Source organism: Typha latifolia, chromosome 4 (assembly GCF_019914945.1).
Source record: "Typha latifolia isolate L0001 chromosome 4, TyphaL0001v2, whole genome shotgun sequence".
NCBI classification, from domain to species: Eukaryota; Viridiplantae; Streptophyta; class Magnoliopsida; order Poales; family Typhaceae; genus Typha; species Typha latifolia.
In genome coordinates this window covers 4,081,926-4,101,439 of record NC_133089.1, presented here as the reverse complement: position 1 = coordinate 4,101,439, position 19,514 = coordinate 4,081,926, and the positions used below count along the sequence as shown (strand labels likewise).

Here is a 19,514-nt window from a genome sequence, read left to right as displayed (position 1 = left end):
ATTTAAATATGTTATGTTTTATTTGTGCATTAACAAATTGTGTTTTAAAATATATTTTTTATTTATGTAATGTATCTAGATTTTATGTATGAGCATATACACAAGTTATGACAAGTTATGAAATATTTAAAGTGGAAGCTTGATTTTAAGGTTAAAGTATTTAAAACGGTTTTAGAATTGTCATTGAAGTACTCAAAACGATATCATGATAGTCAAAGTAGTATAAAAAATACCAAAAGACACAAGAACAACAACTCTATATTCAATAGTCTACAAAGCTGTTTGAACGGACCATTGGACATTTGAGCACATTTTCCTAAGACAAAAAAATAATAATAAGCGTTCAAATGGGCCTTGCAAGTATTCGAACGGCCTTGACTGATTTGGTTTAGAATTGGATCTTATCTCTAGAGAATCCGTAAAGAATCTTCTAAGAGATATTTATTTTATCTCTAAGACTATAAAGAGTTTTAATCTAACCTAGGAGTGATCGTCAAGAAAAAAATTGGAGAACATATTTTAATATTAAGATCATTTATTTTTTAGAGATCAATGGAGATCAATTCTTAGTTTTAGACAGAACATGCTAAATCGTTCATAACTTTACCCATCTCTATCAGATCCGGAAGAACTACGTCTCGAGAGTCACTGAGGTTTAAAAACTATCATGTTGCGGGGCCTAGCGAGCAAGATTTGTGCAGATTAAGTCGTGGGAATCGGCCGTAAGCTTTTTGTTAATTACAACATATTTTAGTGACTAGTTTCGATTGGTATATTTTCACTCGATTTGGAATTTTCCCACGTTTTAAACTTTTGTTTAAGATTGTCCTTTTTCACGTTTTATTTTCCACGTATTTTTTACATTTTTCAATATGTATCATAGTATATTTAAGTATTCACGTAAGTTCAGCTTTTCAAAATCTATAAACTATAGCAATCAAGAAAGATATATTTTTTTAAATATATTTAGCTCCTAATACCGACAACTAACTCTTTTTAATGACGACAATAATTTTTCTTTTAAGTTAAAGAAAATTTTATGGATTAAACTAATGAATACAGAACTCTCTACCAAAATCGTAGATCAAAATTTGCACAAGATTAGCAAGAAAAAAAAGTAATAATAAAGTATGAGATATCTTTGACATCCACTAGACTAGCTATTGCCCATATTTTTGCCATTAACAATGTGTTGGGCTCTCCTTATTTGATACTGACATGAGAGAGGAAGTTGTTTGTTGTTTATAGACATAATATTCTACACCATTCCTTTCCCAAACTCTTTTCCCCTCTCAATGACAAAAAGAGATCAAACCATGTATGATTGAATGCCCAAATTGAAACATTCAGGCCACATATTTCTCCATATTGTAGTCACCACTAATACTTTGTAAACTATACAGTGCAAATTATTGTTTCAACGGCCAACATCTTCTCTATTGATATTATTCATTTTATAAGAGTTGTAGGGATAAATCAATCAATGCCGCTGAGATTCGAATCCAGAAATGAGATTTTGAGTTGATTTTTATATAAAAATCTTATAAAAGGAAAGCATAGTTGGCAAAGTAAGATAAGAAACCTTTATGCATTGACATAGAATTAATTAATCCCTGTAGACTTTTGTTTCGCTTTCCAAACGTAGCACTCTAGCAGTGTATCTATCCAACCTCTGTTCTATTTAAAGACCGTGACTGCGAGAGTACTGAGGAGACTCGTAAGTCGTAAAGAAGAAGTTGCGAATAGCACTTAAAAAAGAAGAGAGAAGGTTTTAACTTTTATATCTATCTACCTTTCTTCCCAGGAGACCAGGATAAATAGATATCTAACTATTAATATATTTAAGAGTATAATAGGAATGTTATAACTGGTTCAATAGGCGATTATTTATTTCTAAATTATAACTTTTAATTTAAAAAAATATTAATTTTTGCATCTATATCCTTATAAAAATATACATATATTGATATATATATCTTTCTAAAGTTGATATTTACATATATATATATATATATATATATTTATGTACACATGTCAATCTTCGAAAATTCTTTATGTGTGTGTATATATATTTTAAAATTTATATTTATATGCATAGGCTTCATGTTATTTTTTATTATCTTAGTAATTATCAGATAAAAAATGTTACAATCCGACTACATGGGTTAACTCAAGTGAAGTTACTTAGTTAACTTTATCTTTTTGTTTGAATTTTAAATAAATATGATAATCCGTATGTGGATCCAATCCGCTAGCAAATTTTACTCCTATAAATAGAAGTAGATATGTGTTGATAATAATCATGGAATGAAAAAATATTCTTTATCTTCTTTATCTTTTATCGTAGTCGTTAGATCGTCTTATCTTTCTAAGAATATATTATAGTCGTAAAACATTGGACCTTCTAAACCCTAGCCACCTTCTTCTTTTACATCTATCACTATCCTTGGTTGTCCGCTACCCTCCGACAACCGCCGTAACGTCGATTAATTACTATTATGCCTACTTTGACATTGCTCCACTATTTTAATCCGAGATTACTACCCCTCAAAATCTGAGGATCATCCTACTTACAAATCATTCCACATACCTCACTTAACTTGATAAAAGTTTAATCAAATTATATCCCTTAATTATTTTTAATTACTTATATATATTTCTCTCTCATTAGTTTAAAATTAAATTAAATAAAAATATAATAAATCGATAGAGATAGAAAATTATTTTTTGATTGAAATCTATAGTGCAGTATTAAGTCATCTATTTTTTTTAAATGTTAATTTTAGAAGGATATTGAAGTTTTTGCAAGGGGGAATTTATATTTAACCCAAAAATTTAAATTTAGTTGGTTAATTAGTGCACAGGATCCGATATATATGGAATCCAGCTTCTTTTCGGATCCTAATCAGATCCGTTGCCATCGATTAAGGGGGCTGCCGTCCGTACAATCTTGACAAAAGAGTTGGCTCTATCCGAGCTGATGTGGAAGAGCCGTGTAAGAACGTTTTGGAGAAGAGCGTTACGGCTATTTGGCTGGCAAACAAACTAATTAACGTCTCTCTCTCCCCTCCTCGTCTCTATCCACCAAATTAACGTCTCCCCTGTCCCTCCCCTCTTCTTTCTCCCTGTTCTTCTTCCCCACATTTTCCTCAAAAAGCTATAGCTCTTTGTTTTGCTTCACGAGTTCATGTCATCAATATTTTTAGATTGTGAATGCTAATAGTTTCTGTCCTTGTCTGTCTATAGTTTCGGAGGGTGGGATATCACAATATATTCGTACTGACTCAGAATTATATATCTATAAGTCTTTCCGTTGCTTCGATCTTACAAACCATGTACTCTTCAAGAAACATGAAGTGGTCTTCTATGACATGCAAATTGGAGGTGTTGTTCAGAAATTCTAGTGGACCATTTTCCAGGGTAATTAAGCTTGTTCTTTATCTCTTTTTGCTTCTTTTTTTTTCCTTTTTCAACTATTGGTTTGGTTGTTATTGTTGTTGTTCAAGTGTGGTTGGTGATCAAATTTGTTGCAGATCGGAAGCAACTATTCTTTTGCATCTAAGTCGGTGTCTTCGTTGCAGCAGCCACAGATGGTGGATTCAGACAGGGGGTAATTTTCTCTCATGGTTATGTTTTCAACTTTTCATTGGGTGATATGACACTACTTCGTTTTCTATGTAGAATTTGGTGACTAAATGTGAAAAAGTTGCTAGCGATTTATTACGACATTTTGTGCGTAACTTACACAGCATCATTCTCAGCTTAGTTGTATCTGCTGGATTTTACAGAAGTCAATTTTTCTTTTCCTCTTAGGCATGAATATGATTAATACTCTTATAAACAAAAGAAAAATGAGCGATTGCTAGGAGTGAATTAGGTGATTATTTCAGAGCAAAGAGAGCTATTGGAAAGGTGTAATTGAGGAGCAGATCTGATAAGGATTAATTATCCATTAATTGTACAAAAGAGTACTAAAGGAAACACCAAAGTTGTCAGAGAATCATTTCCACCTTGCTAAAATTTAGAAATAAGATCTCTATTTCTTTTCAGTCTGATGCATCATGAAGCCTTCACTTGAAATTGATCAATGGCTGACCAGGACTACTTACTGTTGCATATAAGCAGGAGTGATGAAGATAATTCTGATATCAACTGGGATGAACTTGGTTTTGGTCTTGTTCAAACTGATTACATGTATGTCATGAAATGCTCTCGAGACGACAAATTCTCCGGTGGAGAGCTCAACCGTTATGGGAACATTGAGCTCAGCCCGTCCTCTGGAGTCATCAACTATGGACAGGTACTGCAAATTTTAAGGCATGAGAATGGATCATGTCACATGAATACGCCTCATCAATTAGCTCAATTGCTCACTTGTTTCTATCAAAAAGGGTCTATTTGAAGGCCTGAAAGCATATCGGAAAGCAGATGGACGCGGTTTCTTGCTCTTCAGGCCAGAGGAGAATGCGCAACGACTGCAGATGGGTGCTGAGAGAATGTGCATGCCATCACCGACGGTTGAGCAATTCATTCATGCGGTGAAGCAAACGGTGTTAGCTAACAAACGATGGGTATTTTCTTAAATAGCTATCAATTGTTATCACTTCAATCTCTTGTTGTTAAACTTGAATTTATGTTTTGTTACCAGGTACCACCACAAGGTAAAGGGTCTCTCTATGTTAGGCCACTGCTCATTGGCAGTGGACCTGTATTGGGTCTGGCTCCTGCACCTGAGTACATGTTTCTAATTTATACTGCACCTGTAGGAACATACTTCAAGGTTTGTATTATTTGCTATCTTCTTCTTTAGCTTGTTTATTCCTAGTATTAACTTGCCTGTTCACTTATGAAATAGAACTTATAATCTTCCTATTGCAGGAAGGTCTGGCGCCGATAAAATTAGTTATAGATGAGAATTTTCATCGTGCCGCTCCAGGAGGGACTGGCAGTGTGAAAACAATTACCAATTATGCACCGGTAATATGTTTTCTCCTCTACGCTGTATCAATTAATATTTAACCAGACATCTTCTTTTCTGAAGTGATGACAGATTCTAGTGATCAAACTTAGTAAATTGGATTGAGTGTCAGTTATATTGATCATTGCTTTGATGCAAAACTTGTTGAACATTTTTAAGAGAGTAATCAGGACAATGCCTAATTATGATATCTGGATGAGAAATATGTTGATGCAATTTCTTGAAAGACTCTGTAATGCCTAATAAATCTAAAGGACTTTCTATAAGCCACAATTTGTCATGACCTCTTCCCTTCTGTCCAGGTTTTGAAAGCACAAATGCAGGCCAAGCGTAAAGGATTCACAGATGTTCTATATCTTGATTCTGTGAATAAAAAGTATCTAGAGGAGGCCTCTTCTTGCAATCTATTTATTGTAAAGGTACATTTTAACTAATCAAGGTTACTTAATATCCTTTAATAACATGCTAGTTGCACCGACTTCTCGTCAATTCTCAGAGGCAGTGAGGTTCTCATCTGTTGACTATCTCACATTAGCTTCAAATTTTCTTTCATTTTGTACTTCAAAGATTCTTTTCTTTCTTCAATTTTCTGAGGGATCAGAAGCTTTCCTGCATATAATAGACATTTTATTATCCTTATCTATAGGAACTGTATTTTGAATAACAGGTGACAGAATTTTATTTACTTCAGTTGATGTTTCTAATGCTGAATATTGTAACCTCTTAGGGTAATGTCATCTCAACACCAGCAACTAGGGGAACAATTCTTCCTGGAATTACACGTAAAAGCATCATTGAAATCGCTCAGGATTCTGGCTACCAGGTGAGAACACAAACCTTTTCTTTTTCTTCAGAAGATTCTAATGTGATATAAGTATAACATTAAATTTGTGTTTAGCTTTGTTAGGTACCATTGAAAGAATCCTCTTATTTGCTCTTCGCATAAAATCTTCTTCACAAAAGAATGTCACTCTTTTGAAATATTTCCATGCCAAGCTTTCCTGAACTCAGAATCTAGACTATAGAAACTTGGATAATTGTTGAATTAAAACAACTCTCCTCTGTTCTTTCAAATGGACAGGTCGAGGAACGACTTGTTTCCGTCGACGATATGGTTGATGCAGATGAAGTATTCTGCACAGGAACTGCTGTAGTTGTTGCTCCTGTTGAGAGTGTTACATATCGAGGTCAAAGGTAATGTCTGATTCATTTACATGATAACTTATTGTCATTCTAAAGGTCATAATGCAAACTAGCAATGGTTGTGGAAGTTGCCCTCTGATATTGAGCTTGTGTTTGAATTAATCTCCGCATGTGAAGATGATAATTTCTATGTTCATGCAGAATCGAATACAAAACTGGAGTTGATACAGTATCACAGAAGCTGTACAAAATCCTCACAGAGATGCAGATGGGCCTTGTGGAAGACAAGAAAGGATGGACAGTGGAACTTGAATGACATCCTAATTTATCCACATACACGAACTCATCTATACTTACGAATATATTAGTTTGTCGCCAAGTAGACATGTAAATAGCTCTCATCTCATCCTTTCTTTTTAAAAAGAAAAAAAGAAAAATGGCAAGTTCTCAGTTTTATCTTCGACAACAACCGGTAGAAGCAAATAATTTCAGTTCAGGATTCTAAGAAGAGATGAAGTTTGTTGGTCAATCGATGTGATGCTGCATTGAATTCTTCTGTGAACTATGAATAATTGTTTATAAAGTGAGTTACTTATCTATACTTATATTGTTGCACTCATACTTGCAACCAATGGCTTATCCAACTAAAATAAGTTCAGCAATTTTGATGAAACTTCTAGCATCTCTCTTCCTAACCAGTCTGATTCAATCTATTTTTACTTTTCTCTTCACTAATAATTCTCTCGCAAACAGTAGATAGGTTGTAAAATTGAGGCTTAATAAGATCAAACAGCAAAAGGTCTATATTATTTATTGATTCACAAGGATTAATTATATTACTCAATTTTATAATATACTGTTATGATAAGTGATTAGTATTAAATAATTTGTCCTAAAATATATGTGGTAATTTGCTGAAAACCATACATTGGTATCATACTGCCAAAATATCTGGAAATCGGATCCAAATACCGAATACTCCAATCTAGTAAGTCCACACCCGATAAGACGGATAACCTGATCTGCCGAATGATATGGAACCCCATTTCTTACGTGCCCCCCTTCGAGCCAAAAGAGTTCGGCAGCCGGGAGAGATGAAGAAGAGGGAAGGGGGAAGAGACGAGAAGCAAAGATAAGAGGTGATAGAAGAGGAATAGTGCATTTAATTCAATGGAGGCGACGCTTATAGCCTCTTCGAGTCATCTTTTCTCGCTTAGAAGTAAGGTAGGCCGAGCTATTTACTTCTATCTTTCCTCTCTTTTGCATCCCATTTTGTTATAGTTTTGGAATTTTGATGTGTTTGTTTCGATTTTCTTGCTTAATTGCCAAATGGGTAGATTTTGTTTTCGATTTTTGATGCAATTTTGATGCCAGCTGCTAGGAGTTACAAATGGTTTGCTTGGATCCTTACTGCTGTCTAATCTAACAAAGGCGTGGGCTTTTTAGGGCTTTAGTTTCTGGAGAACTGACAGTGCTGTTTTAACTTGGAAAGGTGATGGTTCTCGTTTGAAGAATCCTCCAGATTTGTCAAAAGAATTACTTAAAACATCATTAGGATCAGTTCTGTAGTGCAAATACCCAAATGTGTGAAGGAAGCGGTAGCAAACCCTTCACCCCAAATCTCACAAATAGGAATAGTGAAAGAAAAAAATGCAATGTTTGGGAAAAAAAACAACAATGGGGTGTTAATGGCTATAGAATAGCACTAAACAAGTTTTAATCACGAATTAAATACCCTAATTTATGCAATCATCTTTATGGAAGTAATAGAGACAATAGAGAGAGAGAGTGAGACAATATTTACATGGTTCGGCGATATGCCTACATCCACGAGTGGAACAATCTTCTTTTCTTTGTAAATTTTTCACTTACAAAGAGCTTAACAACTCTAATCACTCTCAATATAATGGTGGCCCAACCCTCATAAATATTCTTCCAACTACCAAGCCCTAAAAACACACTTTAGTATTTATAGGCAGGTTCAAATTTGTGGTTTCTCTGCGTCGCGATCAAACGCCCTCGGGGGCGCGTTCGAATGCGCCCAATATCAATACCACAGAACCAAAGGGGCGTTCGAACGCAGGAGGGGCCGTTCGAACGCCTGTATCACAGACTGCTCTCGGGTTGGATTCGCGTTTGAACGCGGTTGGGCCGTTCGAACGTCTGCATCAAAGGCTGCTATCGGGTTGGGGTTTGCGTTCGAACGCGGCTGTGCCATTCGAACGCCTGCATCACTGCCCTTTGTTTGGAACCCGCGTTCGAACGCCCTCAGGGCCCGTTCGAATGCGCTGGCACAGAAATATTGATACATGCTGAAATTTGCTGAAAACTGAATTTGAGCCAATTTTTAACAAGTTCTTCGTAGGTAGCCCAAGTCAAAAATCTCAGTCATAGTAAGTGATTTCGGACTTGGGAGACCCTCTTATAGGTTGTGTTACTTGTGTAGGTGTATCTAAGTATATTACCAACGGTGAATGACAAATTTTGCATGATTTGTGGATGAATTACTGAAAGAAAATCTGTTTATCTAATATTCTAGCCTTTCCTTATTCTGTTATCTAGCTTTCAAGGATCAGTCTCCCCTTTACTAGCCTTTGTTGCACCATTTTCTTAATATTGCTTTTTTGGCATGCGGAGGAGTTATGCCTTGCAATGAGAAAGAGAGGGAGAGAGAGAGAGGGAGGGAGTTTTAAGTTTAAATTTTTCTAAGCCTATTATTATTGGTATAGTTTTAACTTTTAGGCCTAAACTAGTACTTTGTACCATCCTCATAAACTCTGAATATGGCACTATCAAAAAGAAAAAGGGTCAGTGTAGGAGGGCTCAGTAATTTTTCAAGTGATGGTTCTTCTGAATATCTATTTATTTTCATTTCTCTCGACATTCTTGCACAGCTTGAGCATGGAGGATTGGCAAGAATGCATCAAATATGCATTAAAATGGTACAGAATTGAAAGCAAAATTTCTGATGTTGCTACAAACCAATCACTAAGAAAGTTACTGGGGAAAAAAATGAAAGCTTGGCATTAGAGAGAATGACTTCTATTCATAATTTCGCTGTTTTTGGATGCACTTTGAGAGTTTAGTTGAAAACACAACATTTGTTAGTGCCCTCCAGTATTTGTCTTTTTCTCTGTTGAACAGCTAACATTAGGTAAGCTACTAAATTGTGAAAAGGAAGATAGAAATTATGATGTGCAATCAAAAATAGAAAGTTCATATATAGGACAAGCAACAATTTGGGTTCCTGTATAGGTAGTTTTTCTCCGTTCAGCACTCTTCATTGTCAATGAAATTGCTCCTCTATACTGGTTTACTTACATATCCAAAAAATCTCAATAGTTTTGCCATAACTTATCTTCTATGGCTTGACTTGTGTTTGACACGATGATTTGTTTTCTCCATTTTTCTAGTATTTCTAATGAATCTAATCACCTACAAAAATAAGAGATTGAAAAGTTGAGTATCACAGGAATGAGAGATTTTTTTAATAGAACTGATTTTTTTTTCTCCTTTTGCAGGTATTGTTTTCCAACAGGTGCATGAATCGAGCTGATCTAAGATGCAAATTATCCTCAGGATCCAATAAGAGGCAGCACTTCAGAACATCTGCAATCAAAATTCAAGATGCCGGACATTTTGGTGAACCAAAGAATCTTACTAGCTATGTTGGTGAATTGGCAGAAAAACTGTGTGAGCCCTTGCTCAAACCATTGAAAGGCTTTCCATGGGAAGATGCTAAAGACAGGGTTCTAGAACGCTTGCTCACCCTTGGCAAGAATGCTCTGAAGTGGTCATTTCTTCTAATACTCGTAGTTAGTTCTCCATCAGACTTAATTCTAGCAATCTCAAGAAACAGAGAACTTCTGATACCAGTTGGTCTAATTATAGGGGTTGCACTGGCAGACTTCCTGAAAGAATCACTGCAAGTATATTTCCAGAGAAGTGTCCAGGTAAGCTTTTGTTGTTTTACTGCTTATCCTGACCTTCCACTAAATCAGTCCTATGTTGAACTCATTCGCATTAATGGCTATCTTACAGGATATAAATTTTGCAACGCTTCTTCTTGGAATTGGATCATTTTTTGTGCTTCTTAAGTTCATCTCCTTGTCCTTCAAACTGCAAGGAAGGGTGCTTCTTTCCCATGTTGGTAATGGGGGGCTAATGCAAGTCTTGTGGTTGGTGAAGAAGTTGGAGGAGAATAATAAAAGGAAATCGGAGAAAATAGTGGATAGCCCGAGCACTAGCACTATTACTTGATAGATCCCATCTATTTTATGACAGCAAATGCTATAACAAGCTGAGGATTTTTTGTGTTGTGGTTCTTTCAGAGGGGGCTACGCTGTTCTTCAAAGTTGAATTACCTGTCCTGTGACCTGTGTACAACGTTATCTTACCAGTATTCAAAAATTTAGTTGATTCTAGAACTTCTTCACTCTATCTTGTTTCTTGGAAGACTGTTACATTAGATCACTAAGAAAGATTTTGATATTAATACGTGGGATCTGATTATAGGGGTTCGACCAATCTCAGCCAGGATGGTGATATAGCCCAAGAAATGTGCTCTTCACAACTTAGCTCCCAATCAATTGATTGGGCTGTATTCTTCACATCGAACACCATTTAATGATTTCAAAGAATTAACGGATTGACTAAGCATTTTACAATCCGACTTTCATCTAGAAAGGATAAAAAGTTCGCTGTGAACATAATTTAGCAAGGGAAATCTCTGTCTGCTCAAGGTGACTGATTCCCATCTTAGGAAAAGTACAACTAACTATACACACCTTACAAACCTAAGAATATCTAGTTTACCATTCGTAATTATCCACAATAGATGCAAATGACCACAGACAACTACAGATGGAAATTGAGGAGTTACACAAATGCCTACTCTACGAGAAACGACAACTTATGCCGCTTATAAAAATGCTTACTCTACGAGTAACGACAACTTATGCCACTTGAACAGCACTACACTTAAATGAGTTTAGTTATGGGCTATCTAATTATTTTCAGCTCTTCTGAGCAATCTGTTTGATCCATCACCGCATCGTCGTCACATAAACTAATGACGCCCTTGCTTGGCGAGAACTGACAATAAGCTGTGAGTAGCTGCTGGTGGATTTCCTCCATTCTCCCAGTCTGCTCATCTTCTCTGTCCATCTCAATGAGATCCTGCAGAACCCAATTGTCGATTTAGTACAATTGATAGAGAATATGTCCTTGTTAAGAATGTCAAATTGATAGAGAATATACTAGGAGTAAACAAAGACATCAGATAATACGATCAAAGATAAGATCGAAGGCAAAAAAGAATTTTATCAATCAACACAAAGAAAAATCTCTACTAATAAACAGCCAAGGGTGGTTGGGTCATCCAATCCTGGCTACTAGCCACTACAAGAATTTGCTGCGCTTTTGTAGAACAGGGCAGGTATAGAACATTCTCAACAAAGTAGAAAGACAGCAAACCTAAATGCATATGATTCTGGCTGGTGCTGTCACATGAGTTCTAAATGCAAGAAGAATGTGCTCTAAACCTACTAAAATGAGGTCAAGAAGCAACTAGGTAGCCGCAAAGTTAGTTCGTAGAGATTCAAACCTGTGCAGACAAGCTCTTGAATATGGGATAGAATCGTCGCCTGCAATATTCGTTGAATAGGAGTGTGCAAATCAGAAGTGGAATGGTAAATCCCAAAGATACTGGAGAGTGCTTTATGCCAAAAACCCCCAGCGCTATAATTTGTGTCAGCACCAGAGAAAATACTGTCGTGTTGTGCACAATAGGCCATATTCTTCCTCCAGTTTCGTACTTTGAACAGTAGACATTAAGAATCTGCAAATATTCTCATCAAACTTATGCTATACATTTGGAATTCCAGACGGCAAAATAGCAATAAGAAAGTTAACTATATAGAATAGATTTTCAAATTTGAACAGAAAAATGCAAGGTTTAATTTGTTGCAACAAATAAGTATCCTCTGCATATAAAATGCTGACCTGGTTCCGGTAAACCACATAACCAAGACAGAAGTATATGAGCAAAAATGGCAGTATTAGAGGTGCCAATATTGAACAGGTGAAACCAAGCAGACCAAACAAGAGAACTTTTGGAACCTCGGTGTGATACGGAAAGGATGGAACTGACTCTGGATCATCCTTGCCTCCAAGCACAAATTTCTTCACAAAGTTATATGTTAACGGGAAGAGTTGCATTATCTCAGAACATAAACTTGCCCAGCCAGATGTCAAAACATATGTAATGAAAAATGTTGCCTGCAGCCAGAACGAGAAAAAAAAAGTCCAAAGAAATTATTTTATCAGCACAAATTTCTCTCCAACTGGATGCTAATAGTTGTAAAGAGAACAGAGAAACATTTAAAATACGACTTGATAAAAGCACATATTAAAGAGAACTTCATAGTTGCGAATTCAAATATTCAATTGCGCCGATAAGCACAGTTTTCTATCGTAATATCTGACAGTATCGGAATTTGTTGACCATAACAATAGAAATTAGAGAAAACCACCTGCTTGGGTATGGCCTCAGCAAGATGGGAGGGAATGCGTTTTGGTCTAGTTATGGCATCAAGCTGGCTGATGACAGATCCAGACAAGACATTAACAAAAAAGACGTTCCAAATGGTAAAGTACAAAACTTTGCAACATGCGCTCTTTTTCCTGCCACTGCGAGAAATAAATCCTTCTACTGCAGAAAATAGCATCATCACTGGAGGAACAGTGTAGAGGAACAACAGAAGGATGACGCTTGGGAGATAGCCTGTCACAATCTTGATAAAGAAGGTCCTGCATTTCATAAGTACATAATCAATCAATAAAATTCCGATCGTTCACCTAGGAGCCTTAAATTATTCAGCACGATTATGCCAACCATTGTAATTCAGAATTACTCAATCACAACCCAGAGCAAATAAAGAAACATATGAGAAAGGTAAAGAAAAGAAGCATGTAGCAGAGATTGATGCTATAAGAGCTGCTATGATGATATTGAACCAGTGATAACGGAAAAACTTTGCAGACTATCTTAAACAAGAATAACCATATGTTAAAAAAAAGTGACGTGAATAGTTTGGTAAAAGATTGAATCATTATGAATGATTTGATGTAAACAAAATTATCCAGCGTCTGATTTACCTATATTGTTTCTGAAGGATTATGTATAAAGTAACATCAATAATGGGCTTAATAGCAGCGGTGATGGCACAAGTTGGGGCAACTGTGGCGGCAGCCCACTCCCCACTCCCTGCTTCCCCCTCTCTTCCTCTTAACATGGCACCTGGGCGAGGCAGCACTATCTGTGCCGCTAAGCATGCCACACTATGATTGGCTGCTGACATATGTAGCGCTTGTCTGACTAAAATTCTTGCTACAATAACTTCTAAGGTTAACCTTCATCAGCAGAAAAACTTCACAGCCTAACTGAAAATTAAAGGTAGCACTCTTGTTTAATTTGACCTCTTTTCGTAGGACTTTGTCACTTGTGATTGTGAAAATAGCAATCTCCCTCCAGAAAAAGTATCATATATGTACTCTATAAGTATCAACATTTTTATGTTTATTTTGAATTTGTGGATATTCAAAAGGGGGGTCCTTATCATAAATGTGAAACTAGGACTGTATTTCATAAGAACAAGCTTAAAGGTGGAAGTATCCATGCTTCCTCAATAAATCCCAGGAAGAGGCATGGTAATATATCTATTCCACAAAATAGACATGTTTACTTCTGAAAATAAGGGTAGCCTTACAGTGTAAAAAAATGACATGTAAGAACACTAGGGTTGAAAAAGGTATCGTTAGCATTTAAAAGGTGCAAAGAGAATAAACTAACAAAATGTGATTAATATACTTACTTTTTGGATATACCATTCAAAAATGGAAAACGTTGCTGTAAATGGTCAAGTTGGGTGAGACCTTGCACAAATGTGACAGGGATAAGAAATAAAAACATAAAAACCACACTAGCTATAAGAGTTGCTATCCGACGAATCCAAAGTTGTCTATATGGAATCCAAAGGTTTGACCAATAGACATCATGTGGTTCAGGAGCCAAATCTGTAACCCATGACATGGGATTTGATGACTGAAGCACTTGTGAGGCAACAATTGCAGCGTAGCGTGTCTTGAAGAAAACAAAAGCGGCTGAACAATCCTGCTATAAAAAAAAATAAGCATTATTCTTACTCACACAACAATGGGTACAAAATTTGAATCCATGCTTCTCCAGAGTTCAATACAAATGCAATTTAAATAAGATCATCAGTAAATAGAAATACAAAAGTTGATGCCAGAGGTAAAAATTCACTACACTAAGCCATTTGACAATGGTCAGAAGTTAATGACCAAGTTAATGCTAGAAGTAGAAAATTGTGCACATGTTACATGCAAAATAGGGCTATGGCTCAGATAGTTTGAGGTACAGGATTCACTTTGCCATCCTTCATATATTTGGATATTTTGATCATCCCTTGCCTATCTTTTCTCTGCATTCCTTTGATTTCTTGACATTTGATACCTGTTTCTATTTTTTTCTATCTATTTACATTGTTAGAATATAAAGATCACTTTTCTTTAACAATTTAAGTTTTTAGAGTAGCCGATGAATTAACATACATGATGGAGAGTCTGAATGAGGAAAGCATTGTTAAGGCCTTCCTCCATGCTCACTTATATTAAAATTCTAGTAAACCAAAATATGGATTCAGTACATAATTTACAAAGAAAAGGACCAAAACAAAGTTATACGTCTCAAAATGATAGCACATGCATGACAGGAGTAAACTAATAATAAGAGCTGAAATTACATGCCAGAAGATTGGGAGAATAGTTGACTGAAATTATACTATAAAGTATAAACAGAACCTTGTGCTCTCTAATTATGTCTGGCTGGTCGATATCTGTCTTTTTTGCATCAAGCTCAAATTCATTATAATGAAGGTGAAAAGTACTAGGTCTTCCCCCACAAAGACCACATCTGTATATACTAGGCCTGTCATTCTGGACAAAAGCAGCAACCTTTAAGTGTACAAACTTCCTGTATACCTTCTCTGCATTAGACTGAAAATAGGAAAGTCCAGACATAAGAATAATTGTTTTCGGTGAACTAAAAAGCATATCAATAGCTGGTCATCTATGTATATCACGTTAAAATGTAAAGGCAAGAATCATTTTAGAACATGTCTTGTGTATGTTCGTATGGATAATCATCTCTTGTGTGTGCGCTTATGTATGTCCACATCAAAATATCTGAAATATTAAATGTTTTATAATGTAATAACAGATAATGTCAAAGAAAAAGAACTCTGACATGGACGAAGGAAAGATGGCAGAGAAGATGGTATCTCAAGTCTTCAACACGTGCAGAGTAGAAAAAAGTAGAGAGCTTAAGAAGAGTAAGCAAATCAATGACACAGGATAAAGTTTAAAAAGGCTCACTGGAAATCATACAACTAAACAAGTGAAAGAAATGAGGAAGGGCACAGTAAAAGATGAGTAATCTTAAGATCTGTAAACACAACAACTCGCAGTGGAGACAACTAATAAGTCACTGAATTTGTGCTTAGCAGTAAAGAAATGAGCAAGCCTGACAGACAGACAGCATTCCAAGAGTAAGACAATCTGTACTAAATTCTTTCACAAAAACAATCAAGCATGAAGAATGATATGGTTCACAAGAAATTTTGAATTGCATAATGAATTCAATTTCCAAAAAAAGAAGAAGCAAATTTGGACCATTAGAGGTAGTGAACTACGAAATATCGCACCAATAGTATCTGGACTTTTCCAGCTCGATAAATCATTTGATGTGACAAGTAACTCGATCCATGATAATTAGAAAAGAAGTTTCTGATAGTATCACCAAGTGGTTCATCTTTTGACAGTGGAATAGCACGAACAAGAACTGAAAAATGACTAGGATTTGGAGGAGATCCAGTTATATGAGATAGCCTCATCATAGATATACCCTTGTACTCCTAAAACACCAGGAATAAATGTTAGTTGTCACATTCTTCTTTCAAAAACTGTATTTAAAAATATTGAACCCTTCGGAAATAAGTTCTCACATGGTAAAGCAGAACACAAGCTGAGGAAGTTATTACATATAACGCAAGACAGTGCACCCAAAGCCTGCAAACAAAGCAATAAGTACCTCAGTTATTGGTGTGTTACATTGAAATAATATTCAGGTGGCACGAGACTCTAAAATCTATAAAAAGAAAATCTGCAAGTAAATTTACTTTCTAAGTTTCCATATTCATCTGACCATGAAGGAACCTCCCAAAAACCAATGTATGTGATACCAAAGAAATTTGCTATGTCTGCTACTCAAGTTAAGGAGAAAATGCATGCTTTTGGTCTCTCTTAGTAAGAAAAGGCACTCACAAATAAATCTTTTAAATCTTTTGATACTTAATTGTGGTTATTTTTCTGGTGCACAATATTTTCTTTAGTGATTTCAGGTTCTTAATCCCTTGCGATAAATGTTTGCTATCATGTCGATGCTGTTGATAATTTGAGATATGACAGAAAACCTTCTGTGAGACTGTTTGGCGTGAAGAATGTGCCAACTAAGTTATGTGAACTCGTATTATCTCCACTGGGCAAAGCCATGAAGTTTTCACAAAGTGAAACTGTGAAACATAAACATGAATTTGTTTTAAATGAAATCCTCCCTGAAGTCGTGGTAATATCCTCCCTTGAATAGTTAACAACAAGCTATTAAAAAATGACAAAAATCTGATCAATCGTGTATAACCAGCAAAAGAGATTAAAATAATAATCATCTACGAGAAACAAAAGTGAACGAATATTACAAGATTACAGTAATTCAAATAAAACAGAATAAAAATAAAAAAGAAAAGGTAAAACAATTCATCGGTTCATCACATTTTAAAATGATTAAATTGAAGATCAATAAAAAGCATCTACCCATGTGGTTTTTCACTAATAAGAGGTCTAAGCAACTGAAATCATTGTGAAGTAGCAAGTTACTAACTATTCCAGAATTATTTCAGAACCCTGGATAATATCAGCTCTCATGAGAATATATCTAATTTATTGAGCAACTCTTGTGACAACCTTTTATGACTTACCATCGTGATCCTTCTTTGACATTCGCAATGGTAAATATATCCAAAGATTCTGACGGAATATGCTTGTGGAGCATTTCTTGTCCAAAATAATTCACTGGAAGTACTCCAAATATACACACCAAGCCGGCTATGGAGAAAATGCGTATGCTGCAGAAGCAAAAAAAATAAAAAAGTTATACGGACAGAAAATACTATAAGCAGTAGCCAAAAAACAACTAAGTACCTGATTTTGATGAAATAATGTATTAGTACAAAAGAACATGACAAGTAGATATTACCGATGAGTACCACTTAATTCACTCAATTTGCCATCTGTTTCACATGATCTAGGAGAAGTATCACTAATATACTTTAAATAATTACTATACCTTTTCCTTCAATAAAGGACACAGCAAAAAAAAAACAAAACAAAAAACAAAAACAAAGAAAACAAACATCCAAAGATGATCTTAATCAAAAGCTACTTATGTAAAAGTAGGAAGCTATGGATGAGATAAGTTCTTAAATACAGAAATGAGTGACAGCTGATAGATTGTTCCCTAACCAATCAACAAGACGTTAGAATATAAACTGTAAAAATCACCGCTCTCTAATTCAAAATCATTGTTCTCTAATATAAAGTAGTTGGTGAATTAACATGGAATTAAAGCAGAGGTACTGAGTCTGAATCCCACTAGGCATATCTGTTATTAAAACTATAAAATCTCTAGGCATATCTACCATTTTAAATATAAAACTTCCCCAATTTAAAGTCGAAACCACTTCCTGAGCCCATCGAAATATCTCAAATTCCATAAGCGAGGGGGAGTGAATAGCGCTACGAATTTACAAAATTAGGGTAGCCTAATATAAATGCCTACCTGCAAGAATTCAACCGCAAGAAAAGACCAAGTACTACAAACAAGTAACAGCAACGGAACATAAATAGTTGACAACTAAAGAAGATAAACGCATAGAACAAATCATTAGCTCTAATCACCTGAAAATGACTATCCGGAGAAACACCACGGCATCCAAACCGGCAACTTGCAGGATCTCTGCTTCCGTGTGCTCGCAGGCTTTCACTATCCAACTAGCAGAGGGCACCAGTCTCTCAATGGTGAACGAGTCATGCGCCCTACCGTGCTCTTCGGCGAGCCTGCGGCCGAAGTAGACATTAATGTTCCCCGGTTGTTTCCTCAGGACCGAGTACAGCGACAAGAACACCGCGCAGAGGCCTACATTGATGCCCGCGGAGGTCAAAAGAGCGGAGATTTCCATCTCGGTCTCCTACCGACTCAAAATCCCAACCATCATTGGCCGCATGGAACAATGCTGCGAAGAATACCGCGCGGGAAAGCCTTGTGACTAGGAAATCGGGACGAATCAGACACTAAACAAGAGCTGGAGAAATCTAATTATAGGAGGGCGCGCGCGCAAACCCTAGAGAGATGGAGAAGAAGAAGAAAAGAGATCGATTTAGGGATCAGAGAGGCGGCGAGAGAGAGGGAGAGGAAGGAGGGGAAGGGAGAGGAGGGCGAGCACTAAAACGGAAAGAGAGGGAAAAGAGCACCAGGACAGGCGGTTTGAGTTGGCCTCCACAAAAGATGTGACGAGTGTCCGATGCCTACTGGTTGAGAACGAACGGTCAAGATGTTACGGTCCGGGGCGATGCTTGCCGTCCAGTTGGACGCTGAGATTCGTTCTTGGCGTCTGGGAATCGAATCGAGCACTCGGTGGGCGGGATGCTCATAACTGTCTACGTAACCGTCTCGTGGTGGCCATTGGTCCCATCGGGCTCCCCAAATCATATCGCACGTGCATGACGCGTGAGATATTCATTCATAGATCTTGTTGGGCTTGTGATTGGCAGGCCCAAATATGTTGGGTTTAAAAGAACAGTCATTGATTTCAGCAGTCTTTTTGTGTACACCCCCCCCCCTTCTAATTTGGGATTAAAACTTGCAATAGTCTTAAAAAATGTTGGACTTTTTTACTTTTAGTTATTTATTTATTTATTTAGAAGTAAAAACGGATGTCATTCAGATTTAAACCTCACAGCACTCATACACCATGAGTCCATTACTCCATTACTATGACTTCTTGCTCTTTCAAATATCACTATCATTATTAGTTTTTAGGTGTTGTGTAAGAAGAATAACACCTTAAACAACAGGGAAGCATTAATTGACATAAAATAACAAACTAATATGTTTGCTCTCAAAAACATATGCTCTATGGAAAAACAAAACAACAACAAAAAGAAATTGAGTTGAGTTGAGTTGAATTGAGTTGAGTTG

The 19,514-nt window shown here is 36.2% G+C and overlaps 3 protein-coding genes across 4 annotated transcripts; 2 read left to right on the top strand and 1 right to left on the bottom strand.

Annotated features, from left to right (window-relative positions):
* The first annotated feature begins 3,079 nt into the window (after positions 1-3,079).
* On the top strand, positions 3,080-6,720 carry LOC140786583 (branched-chain amino acid aminotransferase 2, chloroplastic-like). Its single transcript, XM_073135113.1, has 10 exons — positions 3,080-3,420; positions 3,534-3,610; positions 4,126-4,300; positions 4,392-4,571; positions 4,649-4,780; positions 4,879-4,977; positions 5,281-5,397; positions 5,706-5,801; positions 6,060-6,172; positions 6,323-6,720. Exons 1-10 carry the CDS (start codon positions 3,334-3,336, stop codon positions 6,435-6,437), a joined length of 1,191 nt encoding a protein of 396 aa, XP_072991214.1. The 5' UTR covers positions 3,080-3,333; the 3' UTR covers positions 6,438-6,720.
* Positions 6,721-7,156: 436 nt separating this feature from the next.
* Positions 7,157-10,548, top strand: LOC140785479 (uncharacterized). Of its 2 annotated transcripts, none has more exons than XM_073133312.1 (3): positions 7,157-7,340; positions 9,643-10,074; positions 10,163-10,548. In XM_073133312.1, the coding sequence occupies exons 2-3, from the start codon at positions 9,664-9,666 to the stop codon at positions 10,379-10,381; spliced, it is 630 nt and encodes a 209-aa protein (XP_072989413.1). In that variant the 5' UTR covers positions 7,157-7,340; positions 9,643-9,663; the 3' UTR covers positions 10,382-10,548. The 2 variants fall into 2 exon arrangements, with proteins under 2 accessions (XP_072989413.1, XP_072989412.1); XM_073133311.1 differs by having other exon boundaries at positions 7,158-7,345.
* Positions 10,549-10,668: 120 nt separating this feature from the next.
* LOC140785478 (CSC1-like protein RXW8) lies at positions 10,669-18,736 on the bottom strand. The gene is made up of 10 exons (XM_073133310.1): positions 18,215-18,736; positions 17,236-17,382; positions 16,207-16,270; positions 15,907-16,116; positions 15,005-15,199; positions 13,996-14,294; positions 12,655-12,931; positions 12,125-12,400; positions 11,727-11,960; positions 10,669-11,299 (listed from the first exon to the last, which is right to left on the bottom strand). The coding sequence occupies exons 1-10, from the start codon at positions 18,493-18,495 to the stop codon at positions 11,123-11,125; spliced, it is 2,160 nt and encodes a 719-aa protein (XP_072989411.1). The 5' UTR covers positions 18,496-18,736; the 3' UTR covers positions 10,669-11,122.
* Positions 18,737-19,514: the final 778 nt, after the last annotated feature.

Excerpts from the sequence above, each read along its gene's own strand:
- LOC140786583 (XM_073135113.1), top strand. The coding sequence starts at position 3,334 with ATGTACTCTTCAAGAAACATGAAGTGGTCTTCTATGACATGCAAATTG. Across the intron at positions 4,301-4,391 it reads GAGTCATCAACTATGGACAG|GGTCTATTTGAAGGCCTGAA; the intron begins GTACTGCAAATT and ends TCTATCAAAAAG. Across the intron at positions 4,978-5,280 it reads CAATTACCAATTATGCACCG|GTTTTGAAAGCACAAATGCA; the intron begins GTAATATGTTTT and ends CCTTCTGTCCAG.
- LOC140785479 (XM_073133311.1), top strand. The coding sequence starts at position 7,292 with ATGGAGGCGACGCTTATAGCCTCTTCGAGTCATCTTTTCTCGCTTAGA. Across the intron at positions 7,346-9,642 it reads TTTTCTCGCTTAGAAGTAAG|GTATTGTTTTCCAACAGGTG; the intron begins GTAGGCCGAGCT and ends CTCCTTTTGCAG. Across the intron at positions 10,075-10,162 it reads ATTTCCAGAGAAGTGTCCAG|GATATAAATTTTGCAACGCT; the intron begins GTAAGCTTTTGT and ends GCTATCTTACAG.
- LOC140785478 (XM_073133310.1), bottom strand. The coding sequence starts at position 18,495 with ATGGAAATCTCCGCTCTTTTGACCTCCGCGGGCATCAATGTAGGCCTC. Across the intron at positions 16,271-17,235 it reads GTCAAAGAAGGATCACGATG|GCTTTGGGTGCACTGTCTTG; the intron begins GTAAGTCATAAA and ends CTTTGTTTGCAG. Across the intron at positions 16,117-16,206 it reads CTTGTGTTCTGCTTTACCAT|GAGTACAAGGGTATATCTAT; the intron begins GTGAGAACTTAT and ends CTGGTGTTTTAG.